Here is a 20,972-nt window from a genome sequence, read left to right as displayed (position 1 = left end):
AGGACTTCCCTGGTGGCTCAGATGGCAAAGCGTCTGCCTACAATGCAGGAGACCCGGGTTTGATCCCTGTGTTGGGAAGATTCCCTGGAGAGGGCAATGGCAACCCACTCCAGTACTCCTGCCTAGAAAATCTCCTGGATGGAGGAGCCTGGTAGGCTCCTCCATGGTGGGCTGCAGTCCATGGGGTCGCTAAGAGTCGGACACGACCGAGCAACTTCACTTTCACAACCAGTGACAGAGCTGGGATTTGAATCCATGTTGGATTCTAAAATCTATGCCACTTTCATTCTGTCACAATATTTACCAGGAAGAACAACTAGAGGAAACAAAAAATTCAAGACAACAAAGCATGTTTGTTGTGTATGTCTCAAAAAATACAGAAGTAAACATTATTCAGAGACTACTCATACTAGTCACAACTAGAGATCTTTTTGTGTGTGTCTGTTTTGAGAGCCAGATAAAAATAAAGAGGTTGCTCATCTCCTTAATCTATTCAATTCTTGAGTTCTACACATCACGATCTGGAGAACAAGAAATACCTCGGATCTCACACAGTCCTAAATAAATCCCACAATTAGTATTCCAACTTCTTAACTGCCAGGAGTACAAACTCTAGAAACCAATATCTGTCATATATCTTAAATCAAGACAAATCTTAAGCATTCACATGTTATATAATAAAAGTGCTTTAAACCAACCTTCATTCATGCTTTCCTCCCTGTCACCGTGAGATCGAAATTTCTCTATACTCTGGCATCCCAAAAGTTTGGTATTACCAGTCTGTCCCCTCAAAGGAAACATGCCACCGGTGAGGTCCAGTGTGTATCTTTCTTCACAGTACTCCAACCCCTGAAATATAACATGTACACCAATCTATGTCTTAATAGGATTCTAAGAAAAAGTTATTCTAAAATTAAATGTTCAAGAATTTCCACACAATATAAAGAAAACAAAAAAGTTAAAAGACCGAAGAGAACAAATTATTCAAGAAAGCTCTAAAATTTACACGTGGGATAAAACACAAATAGAAAGGCTAATTTTGTTTCTCAAAAATAATTATCAATAAATCTTCTAAAGCTGTTATCAAACACAGGAACCTTCATGCATTACTGGTTGGGGTATAAATTGGACCTAAGCAATGAAATTACAAATACATATTCTCTAAACCAGCAAACCTACTTCTTTGTTTTCACTGAAGTTCTTGCTCTAGTTCTTAAATTTTTATTCACTGATCCCTGTAAGAATCTGACAAAAGCTATAAAGAATAGCTTCTATTTTCTCTAGAAGAATGCATAGTTTTCCCTTGTTCTCCATGAAGAACTGGTTCCGGGACCTTCTTCTAATATCAAAATCTGTGGATGCTCAAGTCTCTTACATAAAATGCACATAACCTATGCACATCCTCCTATAGGCTTTGAATCATTTCTAGGTCACTTATTAATACCTAATACAATGTGAATGCCATAGAAATAGTTGCTGTGGCACAGCAAATTCAAGTTTTGTGTTCTGAAACCTTCTGGAATTCCTCCCCCCCATATTTCTGATCCAAGATTGACTGAATCCACAGATGTGGAACTGGAGAGCTGGAGGAGGGGGGTTCGGGGACGACATGGACACTGTGATCATAAAAATACCACACAAAATTGAAGGGCTTCATGAACTCCCTAAAACCCAATCACACACCCTCAAATACAAGGTTAAAAAGCCTGTTCTAGAGAAAGTATTGTGACAGCTAACCAAATATGGTTATTTGGTTATTAGCAGCACTTCACTACTTCCTCAAGGATTCAGCCAGAACAACAGTCACTTAAAATGCTAGATGCATTTATCTTCTCTTACAACTATAAGCAACCAGACTATAAAGTCTACCCCATGGCTTACTGCTTGTTATATTAGAGCAACAAAGTGGGGTTATTTTTCCTGGCTACCAACTAGGCCATAAGCTTGAGTCTTGTCTAATCTCATCATTCTAGAGAAAAATTATACCTGAAGATTTTAAGATTGCCACCTTGGTAAAATACCAGTGTCCTGATCCCTAAACCTAATACTTTTTACATTATATTATGAATACAGTATTAACTTGAATAGAAGAAAAGATTGTAATATCTCAATAGCTTAAAACCAAGACTTAAAATAGGCAAACAATAAACAAAACTGATACTATCAACCTGTATCACCATTTACCTCATATAAGATTTGTCCTGACGCCAAACACTTTCTGTCACCAAAGGCCAGCTGAAGCAGATGTAAACTCAAAACATCCCCTTCACTGAAAGGAACAGAAATTAGCTGAGGAGAAATACTAAATACCATATTAATGCATTAAGCACCTCTTATTGCTCAAATAAATTTAATTTGCATACAATATTGAGTGCATGTGACAAAACTGAAGTTGCTATAAAGAATTTAGTTTTACTTGGTTGTTTTCACAAAATGTAGTCCTTTGAAATAACAGCCGATTTCATTTTTACTGATTCTAATTAACTTAAGCTTATGTTGCTTGCATATTTTAGGTGACATCTTACATGGAAGACTATAAAGCTACTCAAAATTCATTCTTTCTCCCTGTCTTCCATAGGTGTGCTTTAGTTAGACAGTATTGGAAGAAAAAATAAATGGGATACAAATATTGTTGAGATAAATGTCTTCTTATTCACCACACGGAGTCTTCACAAGGCACATTACTCAAGCTGCTGCCAGCCCACATCACACTTGGATGGAAATATGGACCTAATGAGGACTATTCCAATAGCTGTCTCCATATTTTTATTTCGATTTTCCTCCAGGATTGACAGAAGTGAATCTGTCAATCCCTTAATTAATGAATTCTTTAAATCAGAATTAATTTTTTAACTAAGTGAATTAATTCTTAAATCAATTAATTCTTCCCTCACTGATGTACTAAAGCTTAAGACAAAACCTCAAAGTGAGGAAATCTAACACAAAAACCTAAGTTGACCACAATTCGGGTATTTAGAATTTAAAGTAGAACAGGTTTGGGAAGAGAACGTATTGGGAACACCAAAGAAAGCACTAAACATCAATGAAAAATAAGAGAAAATCAATACTTACACTGTTCCAGCACTGGAAATGAATGAGCTAACCAGTTGGAAATTAAACTGAAAGGAAAGATTTCTCAAAAGCTACACTGAGATAAAATTAAAGCTTATGAAAGAGAAGGGAAAATTAACCAAATTAACCTTAGGAATATACTGCAAAAGGCAAGTACAACAGAAGAACTAGAGAACAAAGTAGGGATACATAAAAATGAGAGGCATATACAATCAAGAGAAAAAAGGAATGAGATTATAAAAGAGGAAAAATGTTCTTATGAGAGAACACAGAAGGCCATAAAAATTGTCTGAGGAATAAGAAGTTGCCTACTAATGTGTTATCAGCTTACTCTCTGAAATATATCCAAACAAGTCAAGCACGCACAATTTCTTCTTACTGATATCTCAAACTTACTCAAACATATAGGAACAATTATTTACCTTTTAAAGTCATTTCAATGGCTACTTACTAATTCACCGAATTATGTGGCTCTCATTAAAAAGAGGAAATACAGCACAAAGCTTTGCAAAAGAAATTAACTGCCATGCCATTCTTGACAAATATTATTAAAAACCAGATATATCACATTTACCTATCTTGTGTAGACTGAACAGCCCAGAGGTAACAGCAATTACGAGGATCATTCTCAGGTTCTTGAAAAGTGACAGCATATACAGGAACTCTTCCACCTTCCAACTGTGTGTAGTATCTGTAACAGGCACAAAAATCAGTACACTTCATACTTCTAAGTTACAATTTCATGAAAAAGGAAGAAGATGCCTCATGTAAGCATTTGGGTTACTGCTCTTACAATCATCTTATCTTCAAAAACACACAGGGCACAAGACATCAAGAAAATGAGCATGGCACCCCATTTCCCAGGTAGAACTGGGAAGGGTTAGAATCACTAAAGCACGAACTATTCCTTCCAGTCATATAAATGTATGCCACTATGTACTGTTCCCCAGTAACAGGTACTCTAGAAAGAGATGAAATACCACCACAACACTCCACTTCAGTTGCTGCAGCTGGGTCAGTCTCCCATTACTGCAACAGAATGAGTTAGAATCTGAAGACACCTCACAAATCCCTTGAAAAAGCATAATTAGTGACGAGAACATAGTGTTCAAAAAATCCTCTAGAAGCCAGGTTCTCCAGGCATTCCTTTGTGAGCAATTCAAAGACAAGAGCTGATAAAAGGTATAAACAAAGACAGGGGAGACGGAATTCCCACAGGGAGCCACTAGGCAACACCACTGCCACTGCATCACTGGCGCTGTGCAGAAAAACTGAGTGTGAGGACGTGCAAGGACAGTCGATGTTTACTTTGGGGGCTACTGACACCTCAGTATCATCAAAGAACCAACGGTTAAAAAAAAAAACAGGTCTGGCATATATACGTTATTATTTTCCATCTCTCTCTTTCTCCCTCACTTCAAACTTGGCAAACATTTATAATCAACCAAACACTGCCAAGTAGGTACCAATTTGTTGGTGAGACAAACTGAGCAGAAAGTTTGGAAAGGTGACTATTTTGTTGACTCATCTGAAAGACAAGTTACTCAAGAAAATATTCTAATATTACTTGGAAGAAAAAGGAAGAAATATTAAATTGACAACTTAAAGGACAAATAGGTATCTATTTAACTCAATAGACATATGCCTTAAAACCTATAGTGTCTTACCTCTCTCAATAAAGGGGGGTAATTCAATAATTCAATAAATAAAGGTAAATTAATAAAATGGATTCCTCAATAATTTTAATAAAGATTTAATTACAAAGTATCAATACAATTATATTTGGGGGAAGTTTTTGACAGCATAAAAATTTTAAACACAGTATTTTGCAATTTTCTTAAAAAGTCTTTATTTTTTTCTGTCAACTGAGAACTACTAAACTACCTTACACATATGGTTATGCAGAAAAGTACTTCAGAAAGAATTCATACCAGATATCTTAGTAGAGTCACAGTTTACTAACAAACTGAATTCCACAATGACTAAAATGCCAGGTTTGGGTTTTTTGGGTTTTTTTTTGCTATGCTGTGCAGCTTACAGGATCTTGGTTCCCTGATCAGAGATTCAATCTGTGCTACAGCAGTTAAATTATCGAGTCCAAACCACTGGACTAGCAGGAAATTCAGCAAAATTCCTTTTAAATACATTGACTCAACTTAAATTGATGTGCAAGAAGGAAATGGCAACCCACTCCAGTATTCTTGCCTGGAGAATCCCATGGACAGAGGAACCTTGCGGGCTGCAGTCATGGGGTCACAAGAGTCGGACACGACTGAGTGACTTTGACTAAGTCACTCCTATTTATACTAAGTCATGATTTCATGTAATGGAAACTTATGCATTCAATCCTTAGTCTACCCTATCTTTCCCTGTTTATGCTAATCTTTAAATATTAGTAATTGAGTATATTCAGAAAGAAATTACTAATAAATAATTAAAAAGTTGTCCTTACTCTTTTTTCATGCTTTTCATGTTCCAAAGTGCTAGATAGCCATCAGAAAAACCTATAGCAAGCTGATTTGTCCGGTTTATGTAACTAAGGGTTGAAACGGCTGTTCCTGATGGGCTGACTAACTGAAAACACAGATGGCGTCCTTCTCGCATCACATTTTCTCTGATGTGCGGTACTTCAACTGGGATGCCAGTTATAACTTCAAGGTCTAAAAAATAAATAGGACAAGTAAGATTAACAAACTCTAAACGGCATAAAACCAAGTATGTCACCCATTATTCAATCAGCAACTGAGAACTACTGGGGTCAATTAAAATAAGATTAGTGATAACAAAGCGTACTGACTATATGAACTAGCCACCTTTATTTTAAATGTTACAATTTTCAAAACACATTTAATTGTGTAATATCTTTAAAATCTCACAGTACATATCAAATGTTACCCATTTTAACAGAATTAATTTTCTTGAGGTTTCCCTGGTGGCTCAGTGGTAAAGAATCCATCTGTCAGTGCAGGAGAGAGAAACTGGTTCAATCCCTGATCTGGGAGGATTCCCTCATGCTGTGGGGTGACTATGCGCCACAGCTACTGAGCCTGTGCTCCAGAGCCTGGGTACCACAGTTACTGAAGCCTGAGAGCCCTCGAGTCCATGCTCAGCAACAAGAGAAGCCACTGCAGTGAGAAGCCTGTGCTTCCCAACTAGAGAATAGCCCCTGCTCACTGCAACTAGAGAAAGCCTGCACCCAGCAACAAAGACCCAGCACAGCCAAAAACTAGTAAGTAAGAATTAATTTCCTTAACAATCATAAATAAAGCTGATGGTTTCTTGATTCAAATTTAGGAGTAACAACCTAAATATTCCCCTTGGAGAATGGCTCGTTCTCCAATGAGCCTGGTATATCCTGTGCCAGAAATCTAGGAAGCTATCAAAATCTAAGGTGATGTGTCAGATTCCATGAAGGTGCCTTCGTTAGCAAAAACAGGACACTTTTGAGAACAACAACAACAAATAATGAAAATAAACAAATAAAGCATATTAAGTATTATGTAAAACCCCATGAGTTTCTACCTTCTTTACTTATAAGAGACCTTACTGAACCACTGGTACTCAGCTTCTTACTTGGAAAATCAGTACTTAAAGAAACAGTAACATATGCATTTATTCTGCCTTTTCTGTACAAATTGTATTTCAAGATAAACAAATACACCTAGTTAATAAAAAAATTCTTTTTAGATTAACAGAACTTTAAAAGCATTTTTGCAGCCCTATTGAAATAAGAGATCTAGGCAACAATGTCAATGGAGAAACAACTAATTTCAAGTATGATTTTTTAACCTTGGCCCTATTAACATTTTGTGTCCGATAATTCTCTGTTGTGGGGGCTGTCTTGCGCTTTATAGGATGTCAACAGCATCTCTGGCCTCTATCTACTAGATGCCACTAGCACCTTCTCCCTCCAGTATTAACAGCCAAAATTATCTCTAAACATGACCAAAAATCTAGAGAGCAAAAAAACCACCCCCAGTTGAGAACCACTGGTACAAAGGTTGATGGCTCATGCTGTCATCACCTAAACCCACTGATCACTAAATATAAAACAAGACACCATGTGCCTCTTGCTGTGAACCATTATGAAATACCCAGCACTTCTGAAAGATACCTGTCAAATGTTAAATCTGAATCTAATCTGAGCTAACTTACATTTACAGAAAATATAAAATGTAAATGACACCACGTGAAGATACACAGATCATTCCAAAATAATATCTTCAGCAAGACAGTGGAACTAAAAATAAATAAATGTATAAGGAGAGGATAGAGGAAAGACTGCTCTACATTTAAATAGACATGAGATGCAAACTGTCAAATGTAATGTGTTTGGATCCTGGTTCAAACAATTCAAATGCAAAAAGATGCTTTAGAGAAAATCATAGCAATTTCATTATGGACTAGTAATTAACACTATACCAAGTAATCATTAATGCTTTTAACAGTGGTAAATGGCATCATGATTAGTAGTAAAATAATCATTATTTGCTTTAAATTAATAGACTCAAAGAGAGAAGGGAGGAAAGGGAAATAGAACAGATGCACATATGGTAAATTTTGAAAACTAAGTTGAACTTAGGTAACAGGTTTGTGGGAATTCTTTTATTATTCTGCTTGAGAATGTCTCAAATGTTTACATAAAAAAATTCAGGCTCGTTTATTGCTGTAACTGTTGTGCAAGAGCAGATTCCCTCAATGCTGTTAATGAAGAGGGAAAAAATCCTATCACATTATACTTGTTTGAGTAGCCCCCTAATCCATCCTGCTTCTGATTTTTTTCTCCTCAGAAAATAGCAAGTGATAAAACTTTGCCAAAATAACTAATCCATTCAATGGAATACTGCAAAGTTATTCAAGAAAATAAAGCAGACTCTTTATGTAGTGATGTGTGTAAAGATGTATAAGAAACACTGTTAAGTTTGGAAAAGTTACAAACAGTACTTATAGTATGATAAATCTTAGGAACTTCATTTCCTATGTTATGTGTGTTTCAGTGAAGTCTATATAATTGTAATCATAAATTATTTATGTAAACAAAAATATACATTTTGCTTAAACTCCAAAACTTTTTGTATGCTATAAAATTCACCAGCTTCCTAATTCTCATAATTGAGAAAAAATTCACTATAAAATTAAAATTATAAAATTTCACTAAAAAATTACTCTTGTGTGGAAAGGAACTACTGACTACTGAAATAAAACATGTTTTCAACTCTACTATTTTGATCTGATGAGTTTTAATTATGAATACAGGTATTTTAATTAGCCTTATAACTATAATGATATCATGCACAAAACACACTCTGGAGCAAAACTCCATTAAGCTTATTTAATTCTATCATCAATTTTCTACAAAGAGTAGCTAAATCATTTCTAATAGTCCACAAATTCATTTTTAGTTACTGTCATTCTTACTAATCAATTCTTTTCATTTACCCAAGATTTTATTAAGATCAATCAGACCTCAATACATATCAAATTTCAAGGTGTAGTTTCCATCACTATGAGAACTTTTTTCCCTTAAGTGCATGTGGGGCCATTATTTCTACCAAATCAAACTCTTCCACATAATATTTTGCAGATCTAAATTTTGATCAGATAATCTGGTTCTTCAATTTCTTGTCAAACATAATTTTTACCAAAATATTGTAGTTTTAATCAGTTTTAAGTTGGAGAAGACTCTTGAGAGTCCCCTGGACTGCAAGGAGATCCAACCAGTCCATTCTAAAGGAGATCAGTTCTGGGTGTTATTTGGAAGGAATGATGCTAAAGCTGAAACTCCAGTACTTTGGACACCTCATGCGAAGAGTTGACTCATTGGAAAAGACTCTGATGCTGGGAGGGATTAGGGGCAGTAGGAGAAGGGGACGATAGAGGATGAGATGGCTGGATGGCATCACCGACTCGATGGACTGAGTCTGAGTGAACTCCAGGAGTTGGTGATGGACAGGGAGGCCAGGCGTGCTGCAATTCATGGGGTCGAAAAGAGTCGGACACGACTGAACTGAACTGACTGAATCAGTTTTATTACATACCAACAGTTCTTAATAATTATACTCATTATTATATATTGGGACAAAATATTGATTATTTGCATCTGTTTCTTAGCTGATCCAAAAATTAAAAGATCTGCACTAATATTACAGGACTATTTTAAAAATCAAGAAGGTCCTCAAGGTTAAATAGTCCTTTCCTAAAACTTTATAGATAATACACACATTTTTTTAAAGTTTTTAGGTTAGCTTTGCTTCCTACATAAACCAATCAAGAGTAACATAAATCATAAAAACAAACTACTACTGAAGAGAAGACTTATAATATATATGCATAATACTAAAAAAAAAAAAGGGCTTCCCTCTAGCTCAATGAGTTATGAGCCTGCCTGCAATGCAGAAGATCTGGGTTCGATTCCTGGGTTGGAAAGATCCCCTGGAGTAGGAAATGGCAACCCACTCCAGTCTTCTTGCCTGGAGAATTCCAACGACAGAAGAGCCTGTCAGGCTACAGTCCAGCGGGTTCCAAGAGTCAGACATGACTGAGCGACTAAGCACAATAGTACTAAAAGGGGAAATTGTCTCTCTACATTTTATAAAAAAATTTGTATTTATTTATTCAGTTTTGGCTGTGCTGCATCTTCGCTGCTGGGCGGGCTTTTGTCTAGCAGTGAGCACCGGCCACTCTGGTTGGATGTGGTGGCTTCTCAATGTGGGTAGCTTCTCTTGTTGCAGAGCACAGGTTCTAGGCCCAGAAGGCTTCAGTAGCTGCGGCACGTGGGATCAGCAGTTGCGGCTCCCAGGCTCTCGAGCACAGGCTCAGTAGCTGCAGCACATGAGCTTAGTTGCTCTGCAGCATGTGGGATCTTGTTGGGTCAGAGATGGAAGCCTTGTCTCCAGCACCGGCAGGCGGATTCTCTACCACTGAGTCACCACCCTCTCTTTACTTACTAATTAATTAAGCTTTAGTTCTATTTCAAGATGCTATTTTGTGAGGGAAGACTTTTAAATTACTGTTGTTTTCTATCAAACTACTTTATTTCTATCTTTGGCTTACCACAGAAACATAAACAGTATGCCAAAAACAGTGTTAGATCCTACATAGTTGGATAATTTTATATTGTCTGATAAGGATCAAGATTTTATACCTTTCAGCCCTTCTTCTGGTTTACTTAATAACCTGAATGATGTTATTCAGTTGTGTATCTGGGAACACGTCTCTCTTTCAAGAACTACTTTAGTCTATAAACACTTCATCAATAAAACATAGTAACTCATGCCAAAAATATCCACGGTGCACAAAATCAAACAATACAAGCAAGCAATTTTTAAAAAGACATATAAACAAGTTTTTGACTCCCCCCTTTTTTTTTGATTATTAAAAAAAAAAAAACCAATCCATATAGACATGCCTGAACCGGCTAAGTCTGCTCCTGACCCTAAAAAGGGCTCTAAAAAAGCTGTGACCAAGACCCAGAAGAAGGACGGCAAGAAGCACAAGCGCAGCTGCAAGGAGAGCTACTCCGTGTACGTGTACAAGGTGCTGAAGCAAGTCCATCCGGACACCGGCATCTCGTCCAAGGCCATGGGCATCATGAACTCAACGACATTTTCGAGCGCATCGCTGGCAAGGCATCGCACCTAGCGCATTACAACAAGCGCTCGACTATCACATCCAGGGAGATCCAGACTGCCGTGCACTTGCTGCTACCTGGGGAGCTGGCCAAGCACGCCATGTCCGAGGGCACTAAGGCTGTCACCAAGTATACCAGCTCCAAGTAAATATAATATGCCTAGCCGCTGTTAACGGAGAAGGCAATGGCACCCCACTCCAGTACTCTTGCCTGGAAAATCCCATGGACATAGGGCCTGGTGGGCTGTAGTCCATGGGGTCGAGAAGAGTCGGACACGACTGATCGATTTCACTTTCACTTTTCACTTTCATGCATTGGAGAAGGAAATGGCAACCCACTCCAGTGTTCTTGCCTGAAGAATCCCAGGGACGGGGGAGCCTGGTGGGCTGCCGTCTATGGGGTCGCACAGAGTCAGACATGACTGAAGCGACTTAGCAGCAGCAATGCATCAGAATATTCAGGTGCTCAATTTTGGGTTTTAAGCCAAGAATGACTAATTAATTACCTGATGCCTCTACTTCATTCTGACTGCATGACAAGTCATCCAAACATAGATCAATAAGAAGGATCTGTCCAACATCAGTTACCACAGCTGCCACACCAAAAAGCCATCGCAGACTTGGGTGTAAATGCTGAGTGCTTGCGCTGGCTCCTCCATGATTAATTATAGGTTCAATAGCTGTTACCTAGAAAGCAGAATGTATCATTTGTTTTCCTCAAAGTGAGAAAACACAATTAAATGCACAAGCAACAAATTCTGAAGTTAAAGCAGGTTACTAGTTATACAGATATTAACATTTCTAATACAGAAGCACAAATCTACATTTGATACTTGTGAATCTGAGTAACATTATGAAATCTTCAGATGTAAGAATTACAACATGCAGTTGGAAAAACAATTGATGTTTACCTAGAGTTTACCATATTCCAGACATTATGCTAATCAATGCACGATAACCCTTTGATATTGGACTATATATAGTTACACCCATTTAAAGATGATAACACTCTGAGGCTTAGAAAGTTTAGCTGAGTTATTCAAGTAACACAGTCATTAAGCCATTAAAATTCAAACCTAGATCCTTCTCACTTTAAAACTCTAAACCAGCTACTGTAAAAGTATATATAGCCTCTTCTCCAAAGAAGACTAAAAATAAATCATTCCAGAAAAATTTACTGTTTGCGGGTTGTTTTTTTTTTAAGTCCTTTTTATGCTGTAAACCCTGAAGAGGTCTAGCCTTTAAAAGGACTACATTATAATGGACTTCACACCAAGCTTTCACACTAATTGGATTACTGAATTTAACAAGGACTGAAATTACTTAAAGAAAATCATACTGTAGTTACACTATGGAGTTCTATTTTCCCTTTTCACTTCATGAGTCAAATTTTCAATGTCTATACCTAATAGTCTGGTTTTAGTTTACACTTAACTTTCCTTCTGTTTCCTATTGATTCACAGAAATTAATTTGGTACGATACTTGATAAATAAGTATTTGGTGATTTCTACTATAATACTGATGAACATCCTAGAAAGAAAAGAGAAAATTTACTATCAGTGGTTTACATGTTAATGTAAGGTTAAAGTCTGTTTCAGGCTATAATCTATTATTACAGACAAAACACTGGCTTTCTCAGTATTTCATTAGTACACAAAACATTCTTTAGTGTTTCTAATTCTGAAAGCTATAATTTCATGGATTATCTTCCTTTTCTAAATTATGGTAATAATGTCTATAAAACTGAAGTATGTTTTCTGTAATTCCTTCAGTGAAGGCTAAGTAATCTGCCTTCCTCATATAAATACTACATATGAAGCTATTGATAATGCTACCTTAAGTAATTTTAAACGCAGTTAAAAAAGCAAATTTAAGAGGGGATACTGTGCCTTTGTTTAAAAAAAAAAAAAAAGTCAGTTGACTGAACTCCTTTTGAAGATATCTATCACTCCTCTCCCAATCTTTTCCTTCCCCTATATTTCATCTGGTATCAACCACTCATCCAATTAAAAGTCAACAAGTTCTGTCCATGTCACCTCTGGAATATACTTCTGCAATCTGTTTCATAGTCTTCACTTCTTATGTCATTTCCTCAGTTCAGTCCATCATCCTTATTTACCTAAACTACCCAACCAAAGGGCTTTTTACACTACAATTCTGCTTTAAATTAAAAATTTCACCTACAGACTTTAGAAGGAGGCCTCTAACTGCACAACAGGCCATTCACAATCTCAATCCTCACCATCTCTGGCTCCCACTTCCTCCTCCTACTCTTCCCTGCCATTCTAAATAAGTCTAGTTTCCCAAATGTTCCATATACTGTGACTTTTTACATGGTGGGTCTCTTAGCCTGAAATGTCCAATCTTTTTGAGTAGAAGTCATCCAGGTGTTCTACATGTTCCGAGTGCTAAAATGTATCAAAATACTTATTTATACTATAATCCTATAATCTGTCTTCTCCTACTAGACTACAAGCCTTTTTGGACAGCACGGACTAGGTTCAATTTATCTACTTATTTGTAAAACCTAGCATCTACTTATTTGTAAAATCTAGCACATAGCTTGATTTACAATAAGCACTCAATAAACTGCCAAATAATTTGGTCTTTAAAATCATTATCACTGGCAAGTACATATAAGGTATCGGGCTATAAATTATTTTAGACTTTACATTAGCCCACTGGGTCTGTTTCTTCACTATAAAAACAGTATCTTTTGTCATTAAGCTCCCTTTTAAGTTTAAAAATTCTGTTTTATGACTATATACATAACATATATATATATGCATACAAACCTACATATACTTTTGTGTGTATCTAAGTGCATACTTCTTTCACACAGGCATCTACTCCTCCATGATTTTTGACTGTGTATTTGTGAGTGTATAGATTTTCTCACCATGGAGAAAGAGGAGTAATAAATTTGAAGAAACAACTCGATTTCTATAATTACTACCAGATAAGATATCTGGCCTATAGAAGCCATGTGTATGTTAGAATTAACAAATGTGAATATAAAGAAACCCACTATTTAAATGTATTAGTCAAATCATAAATGGTAATAAAGACATACTTCCTATATTACTCCAAGGCTCAAATTAAAAGAGAAAAAATAAAAAAGGCAAGGAAAAAATGTCATAGTAATGAATACAGTATTTTTATAAATTTTCAGTGTCTTCATAAAACAAAACTGGAAGTAAGAATAAGACTTAGATGATACTTGTCATATGAAAGATTAGAACACAACATGTCATTATTTTTACTTTGTAATTTTCTAACCAAAAATAAGTTATAATTTAAATTTTACTTAAGTATGGTTGATTTACAGTGGTGTATCAATTTCTTCTGTACAGCAAAGTGATTGTTATACATATATATATATATTCCTTCTATATATTCTTTTCTATTACAGTTTATCACAGAATATTGAATATAGTTTCCTGTGCTACACAGCAGTACCTCGTTGTTTATCCATCCTATAAATAGTTTGCCTATGGTAATCCCAAGCTCCCAATCTTTCCCTCCTCTATTCTCCCCTCAGCCCCTCGGGCAACCACAAATCCGTTCTCTATATCTGTGAGTCTGCTTTTGTTTCATAGATATGTTGATCTGTATATTTTAGATTTCACATACAGTATTTATCTTTCTCTTTCTGACAATCTGCTTAGTATTAAAATCTCAAGGTCCACCCATGTTGCTGCAAATGGCATTATTTCATTCTTTTTGATGGCTGAGAAATATTCCACTATGTATGTATATATACATATATCTTCTTTATCCAAGGAAAGTTTTACTTTAAATGTTATGTTGTTTTGATAATATTTTTAACCTCTTTAAACTTTTTAATGAAAAATAACTGATTTCCAAAAAGTAATCTAAAAATAGATGTATACAGCTCAATGAATTTCCACAAAGTGAACACACCCATGTAACCAGCAGGGGTTTAGCTTTGAAAACAGAATACCATATATCTTAAGCGGTACCTACCCGTCCAGGAAGAACAACTGCTTTAACCACTCTTGATAAACCAAGGTCATAAAGACAGAGAACACTCCCTTCTGCTTCTTCCAATCCAATTAACAATCCAGTTCTCTTCTGCCAAGAGAATTCTTTCACAGCGAGGATTATAGGAGGCTGTTCATTTACTCCACTGAATCTATATGCAGACAACCGCTCTCCTGTTAGAGAATTCACTACCTCAAGTTGTGGACCACAGGCCAAGCAAGCAAGTCCATTTTTCCCTGAAAGGAAAAAGAAATTAAAAATTTTGCTTATTTTAATATTGTATACAACAAAACTAAATAGCAGTAAGCTCTGTTACATATATAATCTATAACTCATTATCTTCAAATTGAAATCTAAGCATTTATAGAACAGCTACTGCTGCTGTTAAGTCGCCTCAGTCGTGTCCAACTCTGTGCGACCCCATAGACGGCAGCCCACCAGGCTCCCCCGTCCCTGGGATTCTCCAGGCAAGAACACTGGAGTGGGTTGCCATTTCCTTCTCCAATGCATGAAAGTGAAAAGTGAAAGTGAAGTCGCTCAGCCGCGTCCAACTCCTAGCGACCCCATGGACTGCAGCCCTACCAGGCCCCTCCGTCCATGGGATTTTCCAGGCAAGAGTACCAACACAGTGGTCCTCAAAACAGTAAAATAAATTGAACTACTACTGCAATAAGAATAAAACAACCATTCAGTAAAGGTACCATGCTATATGCTTAAATATGCTTATATATATGCTTAAATTATCTCATTACTCCTTGTTACACTTTAATACAGAAATAAGGCAACTAAACTTTCATACAACTGTATGAATGAATAACTTGCCCAAAACCCATGGAGCTATGAATACCAGAGCCAAAAGTGGATACCAAGTTTCCTTAACTCCCAAACTCATATTTTAACTACATTATACATTAAGAGTTAAACTACATGTTACAGGAGTTAAAAAATATAACACATATTCTGTCACTTTAAAGTTCAAAATCTAGGAGACAAGACGTAAGTAGTATAATAATAAGAAATACCAAAAGCCCTTTATGGCCCCTGGCTAGTCTAGTCTGGATTTTATTCCTCATGCAATGTAAAGTAACTGGATTTTAAGCAGGGCAGTAACAATCTGATTTATGTTTTTAAATGTCAGTCTAGCTGCTAAACAGCAAATGGATAAAAAGCTGGGGCCAAAGCAGAAGTAGGGAGATGACAACCTATGTGTGGTTGGTGGCCATGAATAAAAGAAAGTGAACTGACTAGAGATTCATCTCAGAGGCAAAACTAAAAGGATCTGCTTGCTGACGAGTAATATACAGGAAGTGAAGAATCAAGAACTAGACCCTGGGATTTCTCCTTCAACAGTCAGATGAACAATGTAACTTTTACTACTAAACTGAGGCCTGGGTGCTGAAGTCCATGGGGTCACAAAGAGTCGGGACATGACAGCGACTGAACTGAACTGAACCACGCATCTAAATAGGTAGCTGTATATACTAGACTACAGCTGATAGTTTTAAAAAATAGCATGGCACAGTGGGGTCCAGAAAACATGGGTTCAAAGCTCATTTTTACAACTTGCTTTCTGTGTACTGGGACCAAATTACTTAGCCTATTTGATTTTCAGTTACAAAGACAAGTGCCTAATTAGAAAAACCTAGTACTCCCTCAATGAAAACTTGTTATGGTCCCTAGTATGTAACAGAAGTAGTGTTATTACCTTTAAGAGTCAAGAGAACAGCTCTATAAATACCTAAATTACTACTCTATATGTTTTATTGTCTTTGTGCCAGGAAGGGTGGCTATCACATTCATTTTTAGATAAGTCTTCTGCAATATATTTCACCAGACTGAAATCCATAATTTAATGGTTTCTTTGGTATAATTCTCAGCTATATTACATAGTTTAAAACATGATCATTATTAAGATATTGTTCAGATTAATGGAATTAAGAAATGAGACTTCCTGAATATATTTTATCACCTAGGGCACTACAGGCCTCCCAGGTGGCTCAGTGGTAAAGAATCCACCTATCAGTGCAGGTTTGATCTCTGGGTGGCAAAATACCCTGGGGAAGGGCATGGCACTCCACTCCAGTATTTCTGCTGGGAAAATCCATGGACAGAGGAGCTTGATGGGCCGCAGTCACAGAGAGTCGGCCGTGACTGAGCATGCACACACAGGGCACTACAATCAGGTTTTTCTACCCATACGATTATTCAGGTAATAATCTAAACTTATCACCAATAAAACTGCCTAACTATAAAGAGAAATCAGCCATGCATTATTTCTACTTTTTAAATGCAGATACTCAATACTAAAAGGTGTAAACGCTTAGCTGCGACCGGCGCACTAAGCGCGGGTGAGAGGACCTACCCCACGTTAGAGGTCAGGGGCAGAAGCCGGGAGGACCCCATGCCCGAAGGGCAGCGGACAAGAGTTACCCCACGTCCGAGGTCAGGGGCAGCAGCCTAGAGTGCCAGACTGCGGCAGCGCAGGAACGGCCAAGAGGAGCTACCCAGCGTCCGAGGTCAGCGGGGGCGGCCAAGAGGAGATACCCAGCGTCCGAGGTCAGGGGCGGCAACGAGAGGAGTTACGCTGCATCCGAGTTCAGGGGCAGCAGCCAGGAGGAGATACCCCATGCCCCTAAGCCCGAGGGCAGAGGCGGCAGGCGGGAGGAGCAACCTCATGCGGGAGGCCAGGAGGACCAACCCCACGTCCAAGGAGCCCTGGCTGCCCGGGCGCAGGAGGACCTAGAGGAGCTATCCCACGTTGAAGGTCAGGAAGGGCAGCAGTGAGGAGATATCCCTCGTCCAAGGTAAGGAGCAATGGCTGCGCTTTGCTGGAGCAGCCGTGAAGAGATACCCCACGCCCAAGGTAAGAGAAACCCAAGTAAGATGGTAGGTGTTGCAAGAGGGCATCAGAGGGCAGACACACTGAAACTATACTCACAGAAAACTAGTCAATCTAATCACACTAGGACCACAGCCTTGTCTAACTCAATGAAACTAAGCCATGCCCGTGGGGCAACCCAAGATGGGTGGGTCATGGTGGAGAGATCTGACAGAATGTGGTTCACTGGAGAAGGGAATGGCAAAACACTTCAGTATTCTTGCCTTGAGAACCCCATGAACAGTATGAAAAGGCAAAATGATAGGATACTGAAAGAGGAACTCCCCAGGTCAGTAGGTGCCCAATATGCTACTGGAGATGAGTGGAGAAATAACTCCAGAAAGAATGAAGGGATAGAGCCAAAGCAAAAAGAATACCCAGCTGTGGATGTGACTGGTGATAGAAGCAAGGTCCGATGCTGTAAAGAGCAATATTGCATAGGAACCTGGAATGTCAGGTCCATGAATCAAGGCAAATTGGAAGTGGTCAAACAGGAGATGGCAACAGTGAATATCGACATTCTAGGAATCAGCGAACTAAAATGGACTGGAATGGGTGAATTTAACTCAGATGACCATTATATCTACTACTGCGGGCAGGAATCCCTCAGAAGAAATGGAGTGGCCATCATGGTCAACAAGAGTCTGAAATGCAGTACTTGGATGCAATCTCAAAAATGACAGATTGATCTCTGTTCGTTTCCAAGGTAAACCATTCAATATCACAGTAATCCAAATCTATGCCCCAACCAGTAACACTGAAGAAGCTGAAGTTGAACAGTTCTATGAAGACCTACAAGACCTTTTAGAACTAACACCCAAAAAAGATGTCCTTTTCATTATAGGGGACTGGAATGCAAAAGTAGGAAGTCAAGAAACACCTGGGGTAACAGGCAAATTTGGAATACGAAATGAAGCAGGGCAAAAACTAATAGAGTTTTGCCAAGAAAATGCACTGGTCATAGCAAACACCCTCTTCCAACAACACAAGAGAAGACTCTACACATGGACATCACCAGATGGTCAACACCGAAATCAGACTGATTATATTCTTTGCAGCCAAAGATGGAGAAGCTCTATACAGTCAGCAAAAACAAGACCAGGAGCTGACTGTGGCTCAGACCATGAACTCCTTATTGCCAAATTCAGACTGAAATTGAAAAAGGTAGGGAAAACCACTAGATCATTCAGGTATGACCTAAACCAAATCCCTTATGAATATACAGTGGAAGTGAGAAATAGAATTAAGGGCCTAGATCTGACAGACAGAGTGCCTGATGAACTATGGACAGAGGTTCGTGACGTTGTACAGGAGACAGGGATCAAGACCATCCCCATGGAAAAGAAATGCAAAAAAGCAAAATGGCTGTCTGGGGAGGCCTTACACATAGCTGTGAAAAGAAGAGAAGCGAAAAGCAAAGGAGAAAAGGAAAGATATAAGCATCTCAATGCAGAGTTCCAAAGAATAGCAAGAGATAAGAAAGCCTTCTTCAGCGATCAATGCAAAGAAATAGAGGAAAACAACATAATGGGAAAGACTAGAGATCTCTTCAAGAAAATCAGAGACACCAAAGGAACATTTCATGCAAAGATGGGCTCGATAAAGGACAGAAATGGTATGGACCTAACAGAAGCAGAAGATATTAAGAAGAGGTGGCAAGAATACACAGAAGAACTGTACAAAAAAAGATCTTCACGACCCAGATAATCATGATGGTGTGATCACTCACCTAGAACCAGACATCCTGGAAGTCAAGTGGGCCTTAGAAAGCATCACTACGAACAAAGCTAGTGGAGGTGATGGAATCCTGAAAGATGATGCTGTGAAAGTGCTTCACTCAATATGCCAGCAAATTTGGAAAACACAGGACTGGAAAAGGTCAGTTTTCATTCCAATCCCAAAGAAAGGCAATGAAAAAGAATGCTCCAACTACCGCACAATTGCACTCATCTCACACGCTAGTAAAGTAATGCTCAAAATTCTCCAAGCCAGGCTTCAATAATATGTGAACCGTGAACCTCCTGATGTTCAAGCTGGTCTTAGAAAAGGCAGAGGAACCAGAGATCAAATTGCTAACATCCGCTGGATCATGGAAAAAGGAAGAGAGTTCCAGAAAAACATCTATTTCTGCTTTATTGACTATGCCAAAGCCTTTGACTGTGTGGATCACAATAAACTGTGGAAAATTCTGAAAGAGATGGGAATACCAGAACACCTGATCTGCCTCTTGAGAAATTTGTATGCAGGTCAGGAAGCAATAGTTAGAACTGGACATGGAACAACAGACTGGTTCCAAATAGGAAAAGGAGTACCTCAAGGCTGTATATTGTCACCCTGTTTATTTAACTTATATGCAGAGTACATCATGAGAAACGCTGGGCTGGAAGAAACACAAGCTGGAATCAAGAATGCTGGGAGAAATATCAATAACCTCAGATATGCAGATGACACCACCCTTGTGGCAGAAAGTGAAGAGGAACTCAAAAGCCTCTTGATGAAAGTGAAAGTGTAGAGTGAAAAACTTGGCTTAAAGCTCAACATTCAGAAAATGAAGATCATGGCATCCGGTCCCATCACTTTATGGGAAATAGATGGGGAAAGAGTGGAAACAGTGTCAGACTTTATTTTTCTGGGCTCCAAAATCACTGCAGATGCTGACTGCAGCCATGAAATTAAAAGACACTTACTCCTTGGAAGGAAAGTTATGACCAACCTAGATAGCATATTCAAAAGCAGAGACATTCCTTTGCCAACAAAGGTTCGTCTAGTCAAGGCTATGGTTTTTCCAGTGGTCATGTATGGATGTGAGAGTTGGACTGTGAGGAAGGCTGAGCGCCGAAGAATTGATGCTTTGGAACTGTGGTGTTGGAGAAGACTCGAGAGTCCCTTGGACTGCAAGGAGATCCAACCAGTCCATTCTGAAGGAGATCAGCCCTGGGATTTCTTTGGAAGGAATGATGCTAAAGCTGAAACTCCAGTAGTTTGGCCACCTCATGCGAAGAGTTGACTCATTGGAAAAGACTCTGATGCTGGGAGGGATTGGGGGCAGGAGGAGGAGGGGACGACAGAGGATGAGATGGCTGGATGGCATCACTGATTCGATGGACGTTGAGTCTGAGTGAACTCCGGAAGTTGGTGATGGACAGGGAGGCCTGGCGTGCTGTGATTCATGGGGTTGCAAATAGTCAGACACGACTGAGGGACTGATCTGATTGTAATAAATAAAAATGAACTATAATATCCCAGGATATTCAATGAAAATATGCTCAAGCAGGTAGAAATTATTACATATGTAGTTGTAGATGTAATATACTTACATATAAGACCACTCTAAGCGGGTTCTGCTTTTTTTTTCTTCTACATTAAAGGAATCACAATATATGTTTA

General features: G+C 38.3%; 1 protein-coding gene across 7 annotated transcripts in view; it reads right to left on the bottom strand.

Moving 5' to 3' along the window:
- AHCTF1 (AT-hook containing transcription factor 1) overlaps positions 1 to 20,972 on the bottom strand; it is a 94,151-nt gene that overhangs the window by 55,856 nt on the left and 17,323 nt on the right. For all 7 annotated transcript variants that reach the window (XR_008714854.1, XM_055582056.1, XM_055582060.1 and 4 more), the window contains exons 3-8: positions 14,690 to 14,943; positions 11,208 to 11,388; positions 5,525 to 5,732; positions 3,647 to 3,763; positions 2,185 to 2,269; positions 699 to 849 (exon numbers count right to left, since the gene is read on the bottom strand). Coding sequence is in view for 6 of the 7 variants with exons in the window: in XM_055582056.1 (XP_055438031.1) it covers positions 699 to 849; positions 2,185 to 2,269; positions 3,647 to 3,763; positions 5,525 to 5,732; positions 11,208 to 11,388; positions 14,690 to 14,943 (996 nt within the window). In the remaining variant the exon portion in view is untranslated. The remainder of the gene's footprint in view (positions 1 to 698; positions 850 to 2,184; positions 2,270 to 3,646; positions 3,764 to 5,524; positions 5,733 to 11,207; positions 11,389 to 14,689; positions 14,944 to 20,972) is intronic.

Source organism: Bubalus kerabau, chromosome 5 (assembly GCF_029407905.1).
Source record: "Bubalus kerabau isolate K-KA32 ecotype Philippines breed swamp buffalo chromosome 5, PCC_UOA_SB_1v2, whole genome shotgun sequence".
NCBI lineage: Eukaryota > Metazoa > Chordata > Mammalia > Artiodactyla > Bovidae > Bubalus > Bubalus kerabau.
Note: the sequence above shows the minus strand (reverse complement) of the source record. Positions and strands in the feature narration are given on the sequence as shown.